At 43.0% G+C, this 15,185-nt stretch overlaps 1 protein-coding gene across 9 annotated transcripts in view; it reads right to left on the bottom strand.

Moving 5' to 3' along the window:
* ART4 (ADP-ribosyltransferase 4 (inactive) (Dombrock blood group)) overlaps window positions 1–13,609 on the bottom strand; it is a 34,681-nt gene extending 21,072 nt beyond the window's left edge. For 5 of the 9 annotated variants that reach the window (XR_009599994.1, XR_009599996.1, XR_009599993.1 and 2 more), the window contains exons 1-2: window positions 13,329–13,609; window positions 8,409–9,117 (exon numbers count right to left, since the gene is read on the bottom strand). Coding sequence is in view for 5 of the 9 variants with exons in the window: in XM_012175310.5 (XP_012030700.3) it covers window positions 8,409–9,117; window positions 13,329–13,499 (880 nt within the window). In the remaining 4 variants the exon portion in view is untranslated. Of the gene's footprint in view, window positions 1–232; window positions 9,118–13,328 lie in introns of those variants that run through there. The other 4 variants (XM_042247496.2, XM_060413404.1, XM_012175311.5 and 1 more) reach the window with 4 other exon arrangements.
* Between the last annotated feature and the right edge of the window lie 1,576 nt (window positions 13,610–15,185).

Genomic DNA, 15,185 nt, shown 5'->3' with positions numbered 1-15,185 from the left:
GGACCAGGGGTCAAGCTGGTATCCTTTGCACCACAAGGCAGACTCTCAACTCTCTATTTTTAACCACTGTATGGTCTCTACATATATTGCATGTCCAGTCATTTTTTTTTTTGATTATAAGGTGAGCAAAAAGTATTCATACAATCCTGCTTGAAGGGGGTGTGTGTGTGTGTATGTGTGTATCTGCCTACATGGACACACACTTCATGGGAAAGGTTAGCAGACAGTAAGCTGTGGCTGATGAAAGCGATATTTATTATACTAATTGGGAAGAATACAATGGGATGAGAATATTGGATGAGATGGAGAATGGAAACCTTTAAAATATACTCTAAAGAAAGAATGAAATCTCCTGTTCAAACAGTCTTTACTGATTATTAGTGTAGAAAGGGAGAAGGCAATGGCACCCCACTCCAGTACTCTTGCCTGGAAAATCCCATGGATGGAGGAGCCTGGTAGGCTGCAGTCCATGGGGTCACTGAGGGTCAGACATGACTGAGTGACTTCACTTTCACTTTTCACTTTCATGCATTGGAGAAGGAAATGGCAACCCACTCCACTGTTCTTGCCTGGAGAATCCCAGGGACGGCGGAGCCTGGTGGACTGCTGTCTGTGGGGTCGCACAGAGTCGGACACGACTGAAGTGACTTAGCAGCAGCAGCAGCAGTGTAAAGACATTGAGATAGAAAGCCATTCAGCTCTGTGATTGCCTCAGTATTTGACCATATTGTTTGATAGGATGACCAGATAATGGAGAAATATTTTCCCACCACTTTCATGTAACATATAAGATCCCTAGAGTTTCTAGGGATTTCTATTTGGAATTCTACATATATGTACAGTAAATTTCAAAACCCTGATTTTCTTAGACAAACAAATTAAGAATGCAAGCATATTTCTAAGCTTTTGTCAAAGTTTATGTTAAAATTGGACTATCTGAATTCTCAAAGGGACTAGGAGCCATTAATATCACTTTAGCAGGTCATTAGAATGATTCTGACGTGTTTTCTGTTTTGTTTTCTCTTCATTGAGACTAGAGATCACAGGGACCTCTAACCCCACCCTTTCTCACCTTTCTCATTTTTTCATGGAGTAAGATTCTACTGAAGAGCTGTCAGAAAATATTGATTGACAAGAAAACAATATAACAGTGAAAGATCATGATTTGGGGGTGATTAGCTTTGGTAATCAAAGAGCCTCTTGATGAGGGTGAAGGGGGAGAGTGAAAGAGCCTGCTTAAGCCTAAATATTAAAAAAAACTAAGATCATGGCATCTGGCCCCATTAACATATGGCAAATAGAAGAGGAGAAAGTGGAAGTAGTGACAGATTTCTTCTTCTTGAGCTCCAAAATCACTGTAGATGGTGACTGCAGCCATGAAATCAGGAGATGATTCTTTCTCGAAAAACCTAGACAGTGTGTTGAAAAGCAGAGACATTACTCTGCTGACAAAGGTCTGTATAGTCAAGGCTATCTATGATCTTCCCAGTGGCCATGTTCTGTTGTGAGAGCTGGACCATAAAGAAGGCAGAATGCTAAGGAATTTATGCTTTCGAACTGTGGTGCTGGAGAAGACTCCTGAAAGTCCCTTGGAGAGCAAGGAGATCAAACCAGTTAATCTTCAGGGAGATGAACCCTGAATATTCACTGTAAGGACTAATGCTAAAGCTGAAGCTCCAGTATTTTGGTCATCTGATGAGAGCAGATGACTGACGACTCATTGGAAAAGTCCCTGATGCTGGAAAAGATCAAGGGCAGAAGGAGAAGAAAGCATCAGAGGATGAGATGGCTAGATGGCATCATCAATGCAATGAACATGAACTTGGGCAAACTCTGGTAAATAGTGAGGGACAGGGAGGCCTGGTATGTTGCTGTTCATGGGGTTGCAAAGGGTCAGACATGACTGGGCAACTGAAAAACAACAACAAAGCTTTGGTATTGAAGCTTTACCCTTAGATGCTTGACTTTGATCATTTTTTGTTACTTTCACTTGGACTCAGTTTTCTCATCTGTAAAATGAGTTTTTTACATCCCCGGGTCAGGAAGATCCCCTGGAGGAAGGCATGGCAACTCTCTCCAGTATTCTTGCCTGGAGAATTCCAAGGACAGAGGAGCCTGGTGGGCTGCAGTCTATAGGGTTGCAAAGAGTCAGACATGACTGACGTAGCACCCAGGCATAGAGCCATTAACAAATGCCCAGCTCTCACTGGCTCCATCATCTGTTCTTCCCATCATGCTTTGTGGTCCATCTCCCAGATTCATTCCATTACTTATTCCTCCATCCATTCATTTCAGATGGGCACTGTACTTCAAGAAAAGCACAATGTCACAAATTGGGTAAACTACTGTGGGATAATTGAAGCCCAGAGTAAAAGAAAATAGGAAGCAGTAAGTTAATAAAGGCTTTGGCATAGTCAATAAAGCAGAAATCGATGTTTTTCTGGAACTCTCTTGCTTTTTCCATGATCCAGCGGATGTTGGCAATTTGATCTCTGGTTCCTCTGCCTTTTCTAAAACAAGCTTGAACATCAGGGAGTTCACGGTTCACATATTGCTGAAGCCTGGCTTGGAGAATTTTGAGCGTCACTTTACTAGCATGTGAGATGAGTGCAATTGTGCGGTAGTTTGAGCATTCTTTTGCATTGCCTTTCTTTGGAATTGGAATGAAAACTGACCTTTTCCAGTCCTGTGGCCACTGCCGAGTTTTCCAAATTTGCTGGCATGTTGAGTGCAGCACTTTCACAGCATCATCTTTCAGGATTTGAAACAGCTCAACTGGAATTCCATCACCTCCACTAGCTTTGTTCGTAGTGATGCTTTCTAAGGCCCACTTGACTTCACATTCCAAGATGTCTGGCTCTAGATGAGTGTTCACATCATCATGATTATTTGGGTTGTGAAGATCTTTTTTGTACAGTTCTTCCGTGTATTCTTGCCCCCTCTTCTTAATATCTTCTGCTTCTGTTAGGTCCATACAATTTCTGTCCTTTATAGAGCCCATCTTTGCATGAAATGTTCCCTTGGTATCTCTAATTTTCTTAAAGAGATCTCTAGTCTTTCCCATTCTGTTGTTTTCCTCTATTTATTTGCATTGATCGCTGAAGAAGGCTTTCTTAACTCTTCTTGCTATTCTTTGGAACTCTGCAGTCAGATGTTTATATCTTTCCTTTTCTCCTTTGCTTTTCACCTTTCTTCTTTTCACAGATATTTGTAAGGCCTCCCCAGACAGCCATCCTGCTTTTTTGCATTTCTTTTCCATGGGGATGGTCTTGATCCCTGTCTCCTGTACAATGTCACGAACCTTGTTCCATAGTCCATTCTGCAAGAGATCAACCCTGGGATTTCTTTGGAAGGAATAATGCTAAAGCTGATGCTCTAGTACTTTGGCCACCTCATGTGAAGAGTTGACTCATTGGAAAAGACTCTGATGCTGGGAGGGATTGGGGGCAGGAGGAGAAGGGGACGACAGAGGATGAGATGGCTGGATGGCATTACGGACTCGATGGACGTGAGTCTGAGTGAACTCCGGGAGATGGTGATGGACAGGGAGGCCTGGCATGCTGCGATTCATGGGGCCACAAAGAGTCGGACATGACTGAGCGACTGAACTGAACTGAACTGAAGTTAATAAAATAAAGATGAAAGTCACTTAGTTGTATGACTCTAGGCCAGAATACTGGAGTGGGTAGCCTTTTCCTTCTCCAGGGGATCTCCCCAACCCAGGGATCAAACTCAGGTCTGCCACATTGCAGCGGATTCTTTACCTGCTGAGCCACAAGGGAAGCCCAAGAATACTGGAGTGGGAAGCTTATCCCTCTCCAGGAGATCTTCCTAACCCAGGAATCAAACCGGGGTCTCCTGCATTGCAGGCGAATTCTTTACCAACTGAGCTAGCAGGGAAGCCATGGTAATGGTAAGAGTAACTTATGGTTCTAAGAGCTTTTGCATGCATTCATTCATTTTCTCTTCACCAGAATCTTATAAGGTAGGTTGTTTTTTTTTTTTTTTAATTATTCCCATCTTACATATGAAGGAAATGAGGCACAGAGAGAATAAGCCATTTGCCTGTATTCTCACTGCTAGTAACTGGCAAGAGTAACATGTAAACCCACGCTGACTGCAAACAATTGACTATATTTTTTCTAGAAGCATACTTAAGAATTTTAATTATGTGAAAGATTTTAACAAATAAACCACACTTCTTTGTGAATCCAATAATACAGAACAGAGCATGTATTTGTGTGTCTACAGATTTTTGGCACCGATTATTTTGCTGAAAGAAGCAACATTTAAGGACAAACACCTAACATAATGTATTTTGAGTCTTCCAATGTGCAGGAAAACATCTGTTTCTATGGTAACAAGTATAGGTCACGTGAGGGGTGGGAGAAGAATTAGAAGGAAAAGCTGTTCATTTATACCGTCTTTTAAAAATTTTTCTTCTGCAAATTTACTTCCTTCAGTGTAGTATGCTACCAGTTTGACCTCATGACTCTCTGAAGGTGACAGATTCTTGGGAACTCTTTGAACCTAAGAACTTCAGTTACAAGTTAATGGAAGCAATTTTGAAATACATTGAAGGACTGAGGAAGCTCTGCTCTTTAATCTCCCAATCTTTGTCATTGGGAGAAACGCAGTGTCCCAGGCTGACCCATTTTAAAAGCCTTCATCTTGTTTTTTGCATATTGCATCTGGCAGATTAAGAGGGAACTGGAAAAGAAACGTAACTCACCGGCTCAAATGGGACTTTTTAGGATATAAAATAATGGGACTTCCCTGGTGGTCCAGTGGTTAAGACTCTGAGCTTCCAGTGCAGGGGATCTGGGTTTGATCCCTCGGTGGAGAACTAGGATCCCACATGCCACAGGGCACAGCCAAAAGAATAAATAAATACAAATAATATATAGACTAGTTTATGGCTTCTGCTGGTGAAAAAATTGAAAGGATAGAAAGGATTCCCATTTCATGAGGAATTAGATACTGTGAATTCCCCAGGCTGAGGTTAGTGATTACCCAGGTGATTGGCCAGTAGTGATGTGGACAACACCAGCCATCTAGAAAAACAGGGCTTGAGAGTCCACTGACCTTCCTCCCTTTTCCCAGTGAAGGACTCCTAGATAAGAAACACACGCCATCTCCCTCCTCCCACTGTTCATGTTTGCATCAGTCTAATACTGCTCCAGGATGTTGGGATAAGCAGAGTGTTGCTTATCAGTTAATAGAAATGATTTCAGAAACTTGAGTATTCCCCTGGTGGCTCAGATGGCAAAGAATCTGTCTGCAATGCAGAAGATCTGAGTTTGATCACCGAGTTGGGAAGATCCCTTGGAAAAGGGAGTGGCTAGGCTGAACACCCAAGAATTGATGCTTTCATATTGTGGTGCTGGAGAAGACCATTTAGAGTCCCTTGGGCAGCAAAGAGATCAAACCAGTCAATCCTAAAGGAAATCAACCCTGAATATTCACTGAAGTTCCAATACATCCACCTGATGTAAAAGGCCAACTCATTGGAAAAGACTCTGATGCTGGGAAAGATATAAGGCAGGAGGAGAAGTGGGTGACAGAGGATGAGATGGTTGGATGACATCACCAGCTCAATGGATATGAGTTTGAGCAAACTCCTGGAGATAGTGTAGGACAGGGAAGCCTAGCATGCTGCAGTCCTTAGGGCTGGAAAGAGTCGGACACTGCTTAGGGACTGAACAAAGAACAACAAGAAATTTTGGGCTTCCCAGGTGGTGCTAGTGGTAAAGAAGCCATCTGCCAATGCAGGAGACACAAGGGACACAGGTTCGATCACTAAGTTGGGAAGGTCCCCTGGAGAAGGAAAGGCAACTCACTCCAGTATTCTTGCCTGAAGAACTTCGTGGATGGAGAAGCCTGGCGGGCTATAGTTCATGGGACCATAAAGAGTCGGACATGACTGCGTGGCTGAGCACACAGCACAGGAAAGATTTCAGAAAGAGCTTTTCCACTAAGGAATAAAAACCTCAAGAAACAAGAACAAAATCAAAAACACTGCAGTGAATAGCTGAAAATATTCTGGAGTCTTTTGAATTTTTTTTTTAAATGTATAACTGATAGAGATAGGTGAATAGTAGCAAAACTGCCCTAGTTCCTCAGTCATGTTCGACTCTTTATGACCCCATGGACTGCAGCCCACCAGGTTCCTCTCTCCATGGGATTCTCCTGGCAAGAACACTGGAGTGAGTTGCCATGTCCTCCTCCAGGGGTTCTCCCCAACCCAGGGATCGAACCCAGGTCTCCTTCATTGCAGGCTGATTCTTTACCAGTGGAGCTACCAGGGAAGCCCAGTAAGCAAAGCTACCTATCTCAAATGATGAGAACGAAGCCACATTATTCCAGGCAGATGCAATTCTGGAGAATCCTGGAACCTGGCTATGGATATTCTTATGTATTATCAAAAGCTCACTATTTTATTCACATTCTGCCCTAGTTTTTCATTCTTCTCTATAAACATTAATCTCTTGGGTCTGTGGAGTAGAAACACATGCCATTCATTATTGCTATCTTCCCTGCTGGCAAGGAGAGAAGGGTGTGGATGAAAGTCCTGGTAGAACACCTCTCCCTTCGTCTGTGTTTACAAATAGGCCAGAGTGAGCAGGATCTTGGCTTTGGCGGGGATGCCAGTTTGAAGACTGTTGCAATGCTCCAGCCTTAACATGTTGAGAAATGCTGATGGGCTGAATTATTCACAGTAGCCATAATGATGGAGTAGAGGAAGAGTGGGGGATATTTCAAAGGTAGATACTGTAGCTGAGTTACAGTTGACTTTGTAAACGAACACACACGTGGATCAGGATGGTCTTCCTCTTTCTGAATCAAACAGGGCACAGCCTTTGCTATAGAATTTTCACTGCATTAGCTCCATCAAATAACTGTGGCTGGCAACATATAAGGATAAAATGGAATCAGTCACGTGTTTCTATAAAAGAGCTTAACACATGTTTATATTGTGATAACTAATTTCTCTTACTTCAGTTCATTGTTCATGGTATCACCAGTTGTTCTGTTATTTAGTTGCCAAGTTGTGTCTGACTCCTTGAGATCCCATGAACTGCAGCACACTAGGCCTCCCTGTCCCTCCCCATCTCCTGGAGTTTGCCCAAGTTCATCTCCATTGCTTCGGTGATGCCATCCAACCATCTCATCCTCTGTCTCCCTCTTCTCCTCCTGCCTTCAATCTTTCCCAGCATCAGGGCTCTTGCTAAAATACTGATCTGACTGATACTCCACTTCTTACAGACTCTAATGATTTCTCACTGCTTATGGCATGAAGTTTGAAAATCCTTGGCATGAAATACAAGAGTTTTTACAAACTGGCCCTGTCAGATCTCTCCAGCCCAAATCCATTTCCTACTCCCTTTCTACTCCTGGCTTCTTCCTACAGCTTACACTCTGGTTGTCCAAAATCTTGAAATTTACCTGAAGATACCAGATTGTTTGAAATCTCTGAAATTCAGTATATGCTTTTTCTGCTTGAAATGACTTTTTATCTCATCCTTACTAAAAGCCAATATACATATTTTTGGCCTTTCCCCCACAAGCCCACTCGAAAAATAAATTTTATAAAAGAATAGTGATGCAGAAAACAAATTTATGGTTACCAGGGGGGAAATGGGGGAAGAGATAAATTGGAAGATTGGGGTTGACTTATATGCAGTGTGTGTGTGAGTCGAATCAGGCATGTCCAACTTTTTTCGACCCTACAGACTGTAGCCTGCCAGGCTCTTCCATCCACAGGGATTCTCCAGGCAAGAATACTGGAGTGGGTTGCCGTGCCCTCCTCCAGGGGATCTTTCCAATCCAGGGATCAAACCCAGGTCTCTCATATTGCAGGCAGATTCTTTACCAACTGAGCTACTAGGGAAGCCCCCACATACACATTACTATATATAAAATGGTAACTAATAAGGACCTATTGTTCAGCACAGGGAACTCTACTTAGTACTCTGTAATAACCTTTATGGGAAAAGAATCTGAAAAAGAGTAGATATATGTGTATGTATAACCGATTCACTTTACTGTACACCTGAAACATTATAAATCAACTATACTCCAATAAAACTTTTTTAAAAAAGAAACAAATTTAAAATTACTTTTTTGACAAGATTAAAAAAAATTAGTGGCCTGTGATCCTAGTAATATATGTGGTTAATTGCTCAGTCATGTTCAACTCTTTGTAACCCGATGGATTGTAGCCTGCCAGGCTCCTCTATCCATGGGGATTTTCCTAGCAAGAATACTGGAGTGGGTTGCCATGCCCCTCTCCAGGGGATCTTCCCAATCTGGGTCTCCCGCATTGCAGGTGGTCTCCTTACCAACTGAGCCGCTAGGGAAATCCCGATCCTGGTTACAGTGAATTGAATTTGGATCAATAACAATACCTTTTAGCAGCTGACAGTTGTACGTGCTTTGGTTCCCATTTGACAGCAATTGCAACCAATTTCCTCTTGGATGGTAGCTCACATTGACCACTTTAAACAGCTCATAGGGAGGGACCAAGACCTCCTTCTTGAGAGAGAAGTCTTGTACTGGTGCCCCCAGGCAGGTCAGCATGGTAAATAGAGTTTGGTTCCCAAACCTCTGTGCCTGTTCTGTTGCTGGGGAGGTGGAGAGGAACTGGCCAAAGCGAACGATGGCACCCACGGGGGCTTGCAAGTAAACGCCCTTCAACTCATGCTGCACCTCGTAACACAGAGAGTCTTTCCTTGAGACAATCTCTTTCCTCAGCAGCTGGATTGCTGAGGTCAGGAAGTAGTGCAGATATTTGAAGCGGAATGAATGTTTATACTGCTGCGGAGACCCAGCAGCGCTGGCCATGGCTCTGGAGAAGTCTAGGTGAACTCTGTCGTCCGATAAATAAACCGAGACAGCCACAGCATGTGTGATAGTCACGTTCCCGGGGAGAGGTTTTTCTTGGTTCAACCAGTTAAAGTGTGTTTGCTGCCAGACTTTGCGGTAATGCTTACTGGATTCTAGTTCTTCCATGAAATAATCCCCTTGAAGCAGCATCTCCATGACTTGTTGGCTGCAGCCTCGGTACTGATCATCAAAGGAATTTGGTGCCAAGTCAAAGTCGATTTTAACTGCAATCTATAAGGAAAGAATTTCACATGCTAGCAAGGTAATTCTCAAAGTCTTTCAGGCTAGGCTTCAACAATACATGAACCAAGAACTTCAAGATGTACAAACTGAATTTGGCAAAGGCAGAGGAATCAGAGATCAAATTGCCAACATCTGCTGGATCATAGAAAAGCAAGAGAATTCCAGAAAAACATCTACTTCACTGACTATGATAAAGCCTTTGACTGTGTGGATCACAACAAACTGGAAAATTCTTAAAGAGATGGGAATACCAGACTACCTTACCTGCCTCCTGAGAAACCTGTATGCAGGTTAAGAAGCAACAGTTAAAACTGGACAAGATTGAGTGACTGAACAACAATAAGGAAAGAAGAATCTTGATTATAATTTTTCAAATCAGATGGCGAATGTTGTTGACCTGAAATAAATAGACCGCTAGGTATTTCTCTAGCAAAGATAGGTTTATTCAGGGTCAGCAAAGAGCTGCAATTCAGGGTTTGTAACCATGGTGCAACATGTACAGGTCCTCACAAGGCAAGGGGAGTAAACACTTTCCTAGAGAAGAAAGGGAAGATGGGAGGATATAGTAAACAGAGTTCATGGCTTTTCATTGGCCCGTCCTTGCCAGGAAAGGGGCTTCCCTGATGCTCAGTTGCTAAAGAATCTGCCTGCAATGCAGGAGGCCCTGGTTCGATTCCTGGGTTGGGAAGATCCCCTGGAGAAAGGATAGGGTACCCACTCCAGTATTCTTGGGCTTCCCTTGTGGCTCAGTTGGTAAAGAATCCGCCTGCAATGTGGAGACCTGGGTTGGATCCCTGGGTTGGAAAGATCCCCTGAAGAAGGGAAAGTCTACCTACTCCAGTATCCTGGCCTGGAGAACTCCATGACTATAGAGTCCGTGGGGTTGCAAAGAGTCGGACATGACTGAATGACTTTCACACTCACTTTGCCAGGAAAGAAGAGGTGCTTCTCTTCTTCCTGTTGGGCTCTACTACCCCGGGAGCAGGGCTTCCCAAAAGAATCCATCTGCAATGCAGGAGACAATGGAGATGCCGGTTTGATCCCTGGGAAGATACCCTGGAAAAGGAAATGGCAACCTACTTTTGCCTGGGAAATCCCATAGACGGATGTGCCTGGTGGGCTACAGTCCAAAGGGTTGCAAAGAATTGGACAGGACGACTAAGCGCATAAATACACCACAGCCACAAACACAGACATCCCGGGAGTAAGAGCTCCCCCTTCTGGTCTTCTGACTCTATTTAATTGATGCTTCTGTTTGTTTGTTTAAATTTTGCAGTGTGGTAGCTGATTTGCTTTATTTGCTATACTCTTTAAGACCAAGTCATCTCCTCAAGATCAGTATCTGCTGAAATTAGTTTCACTCATAGTCATTACACTGCTCCAGACCTTCCTGTGTCTGTGACCTATGTTAGATACTGAATTTAGTTTGAAAAATATTGCTGAAAACACCAACATCCTCATCCCCCACAGAGAAAGTAACTCTTCTGTATCACTGCAAAGTCTTTTTGTACAGTGAGTATTTTGAAGAAAAAATAATAATCTTAAAGTTTAATTATACTTTACTTTCTGTTTCTTCTCCTACCCCTTCACATTCTCACATTGATGTTATAGGGAATATTTCTTTATACTTAAAGAACACTTAAAGACTATATTAGAAGTCTTTGGGACTTCCCTGGTGGTCCAATGGTTAACACTCTGCATCTTCACTGCAGGAAGCACAGTTTGGATCCCTGGTCATGGAACAAAGATCCCTCATGCCATTCACTGAGGGCAAAACAAAATCCAAACCAAACCAAAATGACAAAAAATGACTTCAGTGATGAGTGATGCTGAGTTCTCTACGGGGGCTATGACAAACCTCTCCTCTGCCCAGGACTTGAAATATGAAGGCTAACATACAGTTTTTGCTATTGAATGAGAACCTGTTGGAACATCCATCTTTAGGTCTGATGGCTGGTGGGCTTGTTAAGGGTAAACCCCAGAATGAGTTGACTTGCCCCCTTAGCTGCAGGCAGTATTGGATTGCAGCCTGTCCAGGTGGGATTCTTGTCATGGAGGAATACATAACTCATGCCTTTTGCCATGGGGCTAACTCCCAGGAGGAAGAGGAGTGGAGTCAAATGCAGTATACCCAGTTATTCTTCCTGACACTACCAGTCAGGTAAATCTGCCTGCTTCCAGGGGAGCAGAGTGAGGAAAGAGCTGGACAGAGGTCAGTAAGATTCCTGGGAAAGTCCCTCCTCCTGTTAATAGAAACCAGGAGTGGGGAAAAAGGCATTCTCTCATAGGGAGCCAAAGGAATATTACTTATTGATATCTAGTGTATATTAAGTTTGCCACAATAAAGTTAGTGACTTCAAAATACCTGGGCTTCCCTGGTGGCTCAGATAGTGAAGAGTCTACCTGCAATTTGGGAGACCCAGGTTCAATCCCTGGATCAGGAAGATCCTGTGGAAAAGGAAATGGCAGCCCACTTCAGTATTCTTGCCTGGAAAATTTCATGGGCAAAGGAGCCTGGTGGGCTATAGTCCATGAGGTCACAGAGACTCGGACATGACTGAGCGACTACTAACACTTTTTTACCTTCAAAATAAATGAATAAATAAATAGAAGTTAGAGATTTGAAGACAAGTTCATTAAGTATCATCCGCCCATGACTGAAAGCCATATTTTTCAGTTATCTGAATTCCAAAATGTTTCCTTCTTGGCAAAGCAATGATGTTTTCTTAATAAACAGTACTTATTAAGGAACATATTAAGAGATAAAATTCCATCCAGTGAATGTCAACAGTGCAGCAGCTGCAACTAAAAAACATACCATTGGGTATTTTTGCTATGTTATCTATGGCAAGAAGTCAACTAGTTTGTGTAAGCTGGAACAAAAATTTAAGACTGCTTAAATGATTTTAACCAATGGCTCTTCACAGCAGGTTTACAAATAGTTCTACAGAATATATCTAAGCCAAAAACAAAAGAAAAATACCTTTTGTCAAACCTCATACACTCCAAAACTTTAATCTATTACTAGATATCAAATGGGTATTCTGTTTTCTCTTAACATGAGGTCATACAGAACTTTATAATGCTTCTTTTGAGTTGATCTATATGAGATGGCTAGTGTCAGATAGCGAAAGTATTAGTCGTTCAGTTGTGCCTGATGCTTTGCAACCCCATGGACTGTAGCTCACCAGGCTCCTCTGTCCATGGAATTCTCCAGGCAAGAATACTGAAGTATGTAACCATTCCCTTCTCCAGGGGATCTTCCCAACCTAGGGATTGAACCCAGGTCTCTGGCATTGCTGGCAGGATTCTTTACTGTCTGTGCCACCAGAGAAGCCAAAGCCAGAAAGACTTGGTTTATTTTGCATTATTTGTCCTACAGATGCAGTCTTTTATGCAAATTTTATAGAGAGTAAAAATTAATGTTGAGACTTCCCTGGTGGTTCAGTGCTTAAGACTCCACACTTCTACTGCTGCTGCTGCTGCTGCTAAGTCGCTTCAGTCGAGTCCGATTCTGTGAGACCCCATAGATGGCAGCCCACTAGGCTTCCCCATTCCTGGGATTCTCCAGGCAAGAATACTGGAGTGGGTTGCCATTTCCTTCTCCAATGTGTGAAAGTGAAAAGCGAAAGTGAAGTTGCTCAGTAGTGCCGAACTCTTAGCGACCCCATGGACTGCCGCCTACCAGGCTCTTCCATCCATGGGATTTTCCAGGCAAGAGTACTGGAGTGGGGTGCCGTTGCCTTCTCTGCCACATTTCTACTGCACAGGTTCAAACCCTGGTCAGGGAACTAAGATCTTGCATGATACCTGGCACAGCCAAAAAAAAAAAAAAAAAAAAAAACACCAAAAAATCCAAAACAAAAAGTAATGCTATGTCTCTAGCTTGCATGTGTGTATGCTAAGTTGCTTTACATGTCCAACTCTTTGTGAACCTACGGACTGTAGCCCACCAGGCTCCTCTGTCCATGGGATTCTCCAGCAAGATACTGGAGTGGGTTGCCATTCCCTTCTCCAGGGTATCTTCCCGACCCAGGGATCGAACCTGGGTCTCCTGCATTGCAGGCAGATTCTTTATGGTCTGAGTCACTAGGAAGCCCCTATCCCAAGAAACTAAAGGTCATTTAAAGATTATCACCAGAAGGATGCTCCAACAGAGCCCTGATCATAAAGAGATCACCTCCTCCACCATAACTCACCGTGGGTCTCTGCAGACCAGAGCACAGCAACAGGAGAAGGAGCTGCCCCCTCAGGAGCCAGATTCTTACCGCAGAGGCTGCAGTATTTGCTAGAAGAATCCTTCTGCAACGATTGGTCAAGGGACAGTATTTGTTTGTGTGCAGAGCGCTTCTTTGCCCTCGCAGCTCCATGCTGAAATCAGCTTTCAAGATGCCCCTTTGAGGTTTTTCTCCTGGAGTAAGTCTCAGCAAGAACTCTCCTCTCCCACGTGTATCTCGAGACTTCTGTTGAACCAACTAGCAGTTTTTCCGAGGGAAGAATTCAACTCGCTCGTAAAGCTGGAACTGCTGTTAAACAGCCAGACATGTGCACCAAAAAAGGGATTCTAAAGTGAACTCAAGTTAGTTCCCAATTAAAAAAAAAAAAAAAATCCTGGTCTTGTTTGTATGTGGGGAAATTCCAAAGGCTTGTTAGGGGTCAAGCTCACCAGCTTAACCTTTAACTTCCTTAGCAAAGCAGGACAAGGCATGACCTATATGACGTTTGGGGTCAAACAGTATTATCTTGAGCTGCAGCCTCCCATTGTGAGTGATATGACTGGCCGGTGCAGGTTCCTGGAAACATGCCATTACAAGGTGGGCCTGTGCTGGGTTCATCTGGCACTGCTGATAGACCCCACCCAGAAGGGGCTGCCACAAAGCAGAACAGTAGGGATACTGTCAAGACAAAGCCTCTCTTTGACTCACAGACTTAAGAGAACAAACACAGTTGCCAGGAGTGGGGGATGGGGGGAGTTAGAGGGTTTGGGATGGACATGTCCACACAGCTACATTTAAAATGGATAACCAACAAGAACCTACTGTAAAGCATAGGGAACTCTGCTCAATGTTAATGGCAGCCTGGATGGGAGGGGAATTTGGGGAGAATGGATACATGTATGTGTATGATTGAGTCCCTTTGCTGTTCACCTGAAACTGTCACAGCATTGTTAAGTGGCTATACTCCAATACAAAATATAAAGTTTAAAAAAACACAGTATCTGAAAAGTGCAAAAAAAAAAAAAAAAGAGTCTTCTCTCTGCTGCTTTTCCACCGCACACTTGAAATCGGCCACTCTAGAAATTATACCTGTTGGGGTCATAGATTGTCTATGTTTTTCTCTTCTAAAGGCATCAGATCCTCAATCCATGCTATTTCAGTCTGTAGTGAATCCAAATGACTTCTCTTAGAAAAGGAGCTGACAGTGTTCAATGACGTGGATCAAGAGGAGGTTGCAGGGTGCTAAGTTCATTCAGCACAAGTGCCCTATGAAACTATCTCTTTTAGTCACTTCCTTTTCTAGTCTGAACACCCTTCCTCTGTTCTCAGTCCTTGGGGTAATTGTTTTTCTTATGAATCTTTCCCAAACACACACTTTCTGATTCATATTTAACTGTGAAGGGAAATGAAATCTTGTTCTTGAAAATTCTTATTTTTTTCAAAAACTTAAAAATATTTTACAGTTGAAACTTCTGATAATATCACAGCAGTTATGCTTCATCACCAAAGTTCAGAGTATCTAAAAAAGGATGTCAGGTTGGTTTATTTCTCTCTCAGTTCTTGTCTCAACACATCAAAAGTTTGGAACAGCAAACTAAACAGTTTAAAACAACAGACAAGTTATAGCTCAGTTACAGCCCAAGCAAACAAATCTTTTATTAAACAGACATTCCCAAGACATAGGAAAAGGTTAACCCCAAAGGCACCATGGTAATAATCCCTCTTGGCTTCCTCCTTCTTATACATCTTGTCTTCTCCCTATGGTTGTGCCCTGTGCAAAATATGGCTTGTACCCACCACCAATCAAGAAAGGGGATGCAAATGGGCATATGCTCAAGG

Source organism: Ovis aries, chromosome 3, assembly GCF_016772045.2.
Source record: "Ovis aries strain OAR_USU_Benz2616 breed Rambouillet chromosome 3, ARS-UI_Ramb_v3.0, whole genome shotgun sequence".
Taxonomy (NCBI): domain Eukaryota; kingdom Metazoa; phylum Chordata; class Mammalia; order Artiodactyla; family Bovidae; genus Ovis; species Ovis aries.
This window is presented reverse-complemented; position numbering and strand designations above follow the sequence as displayed.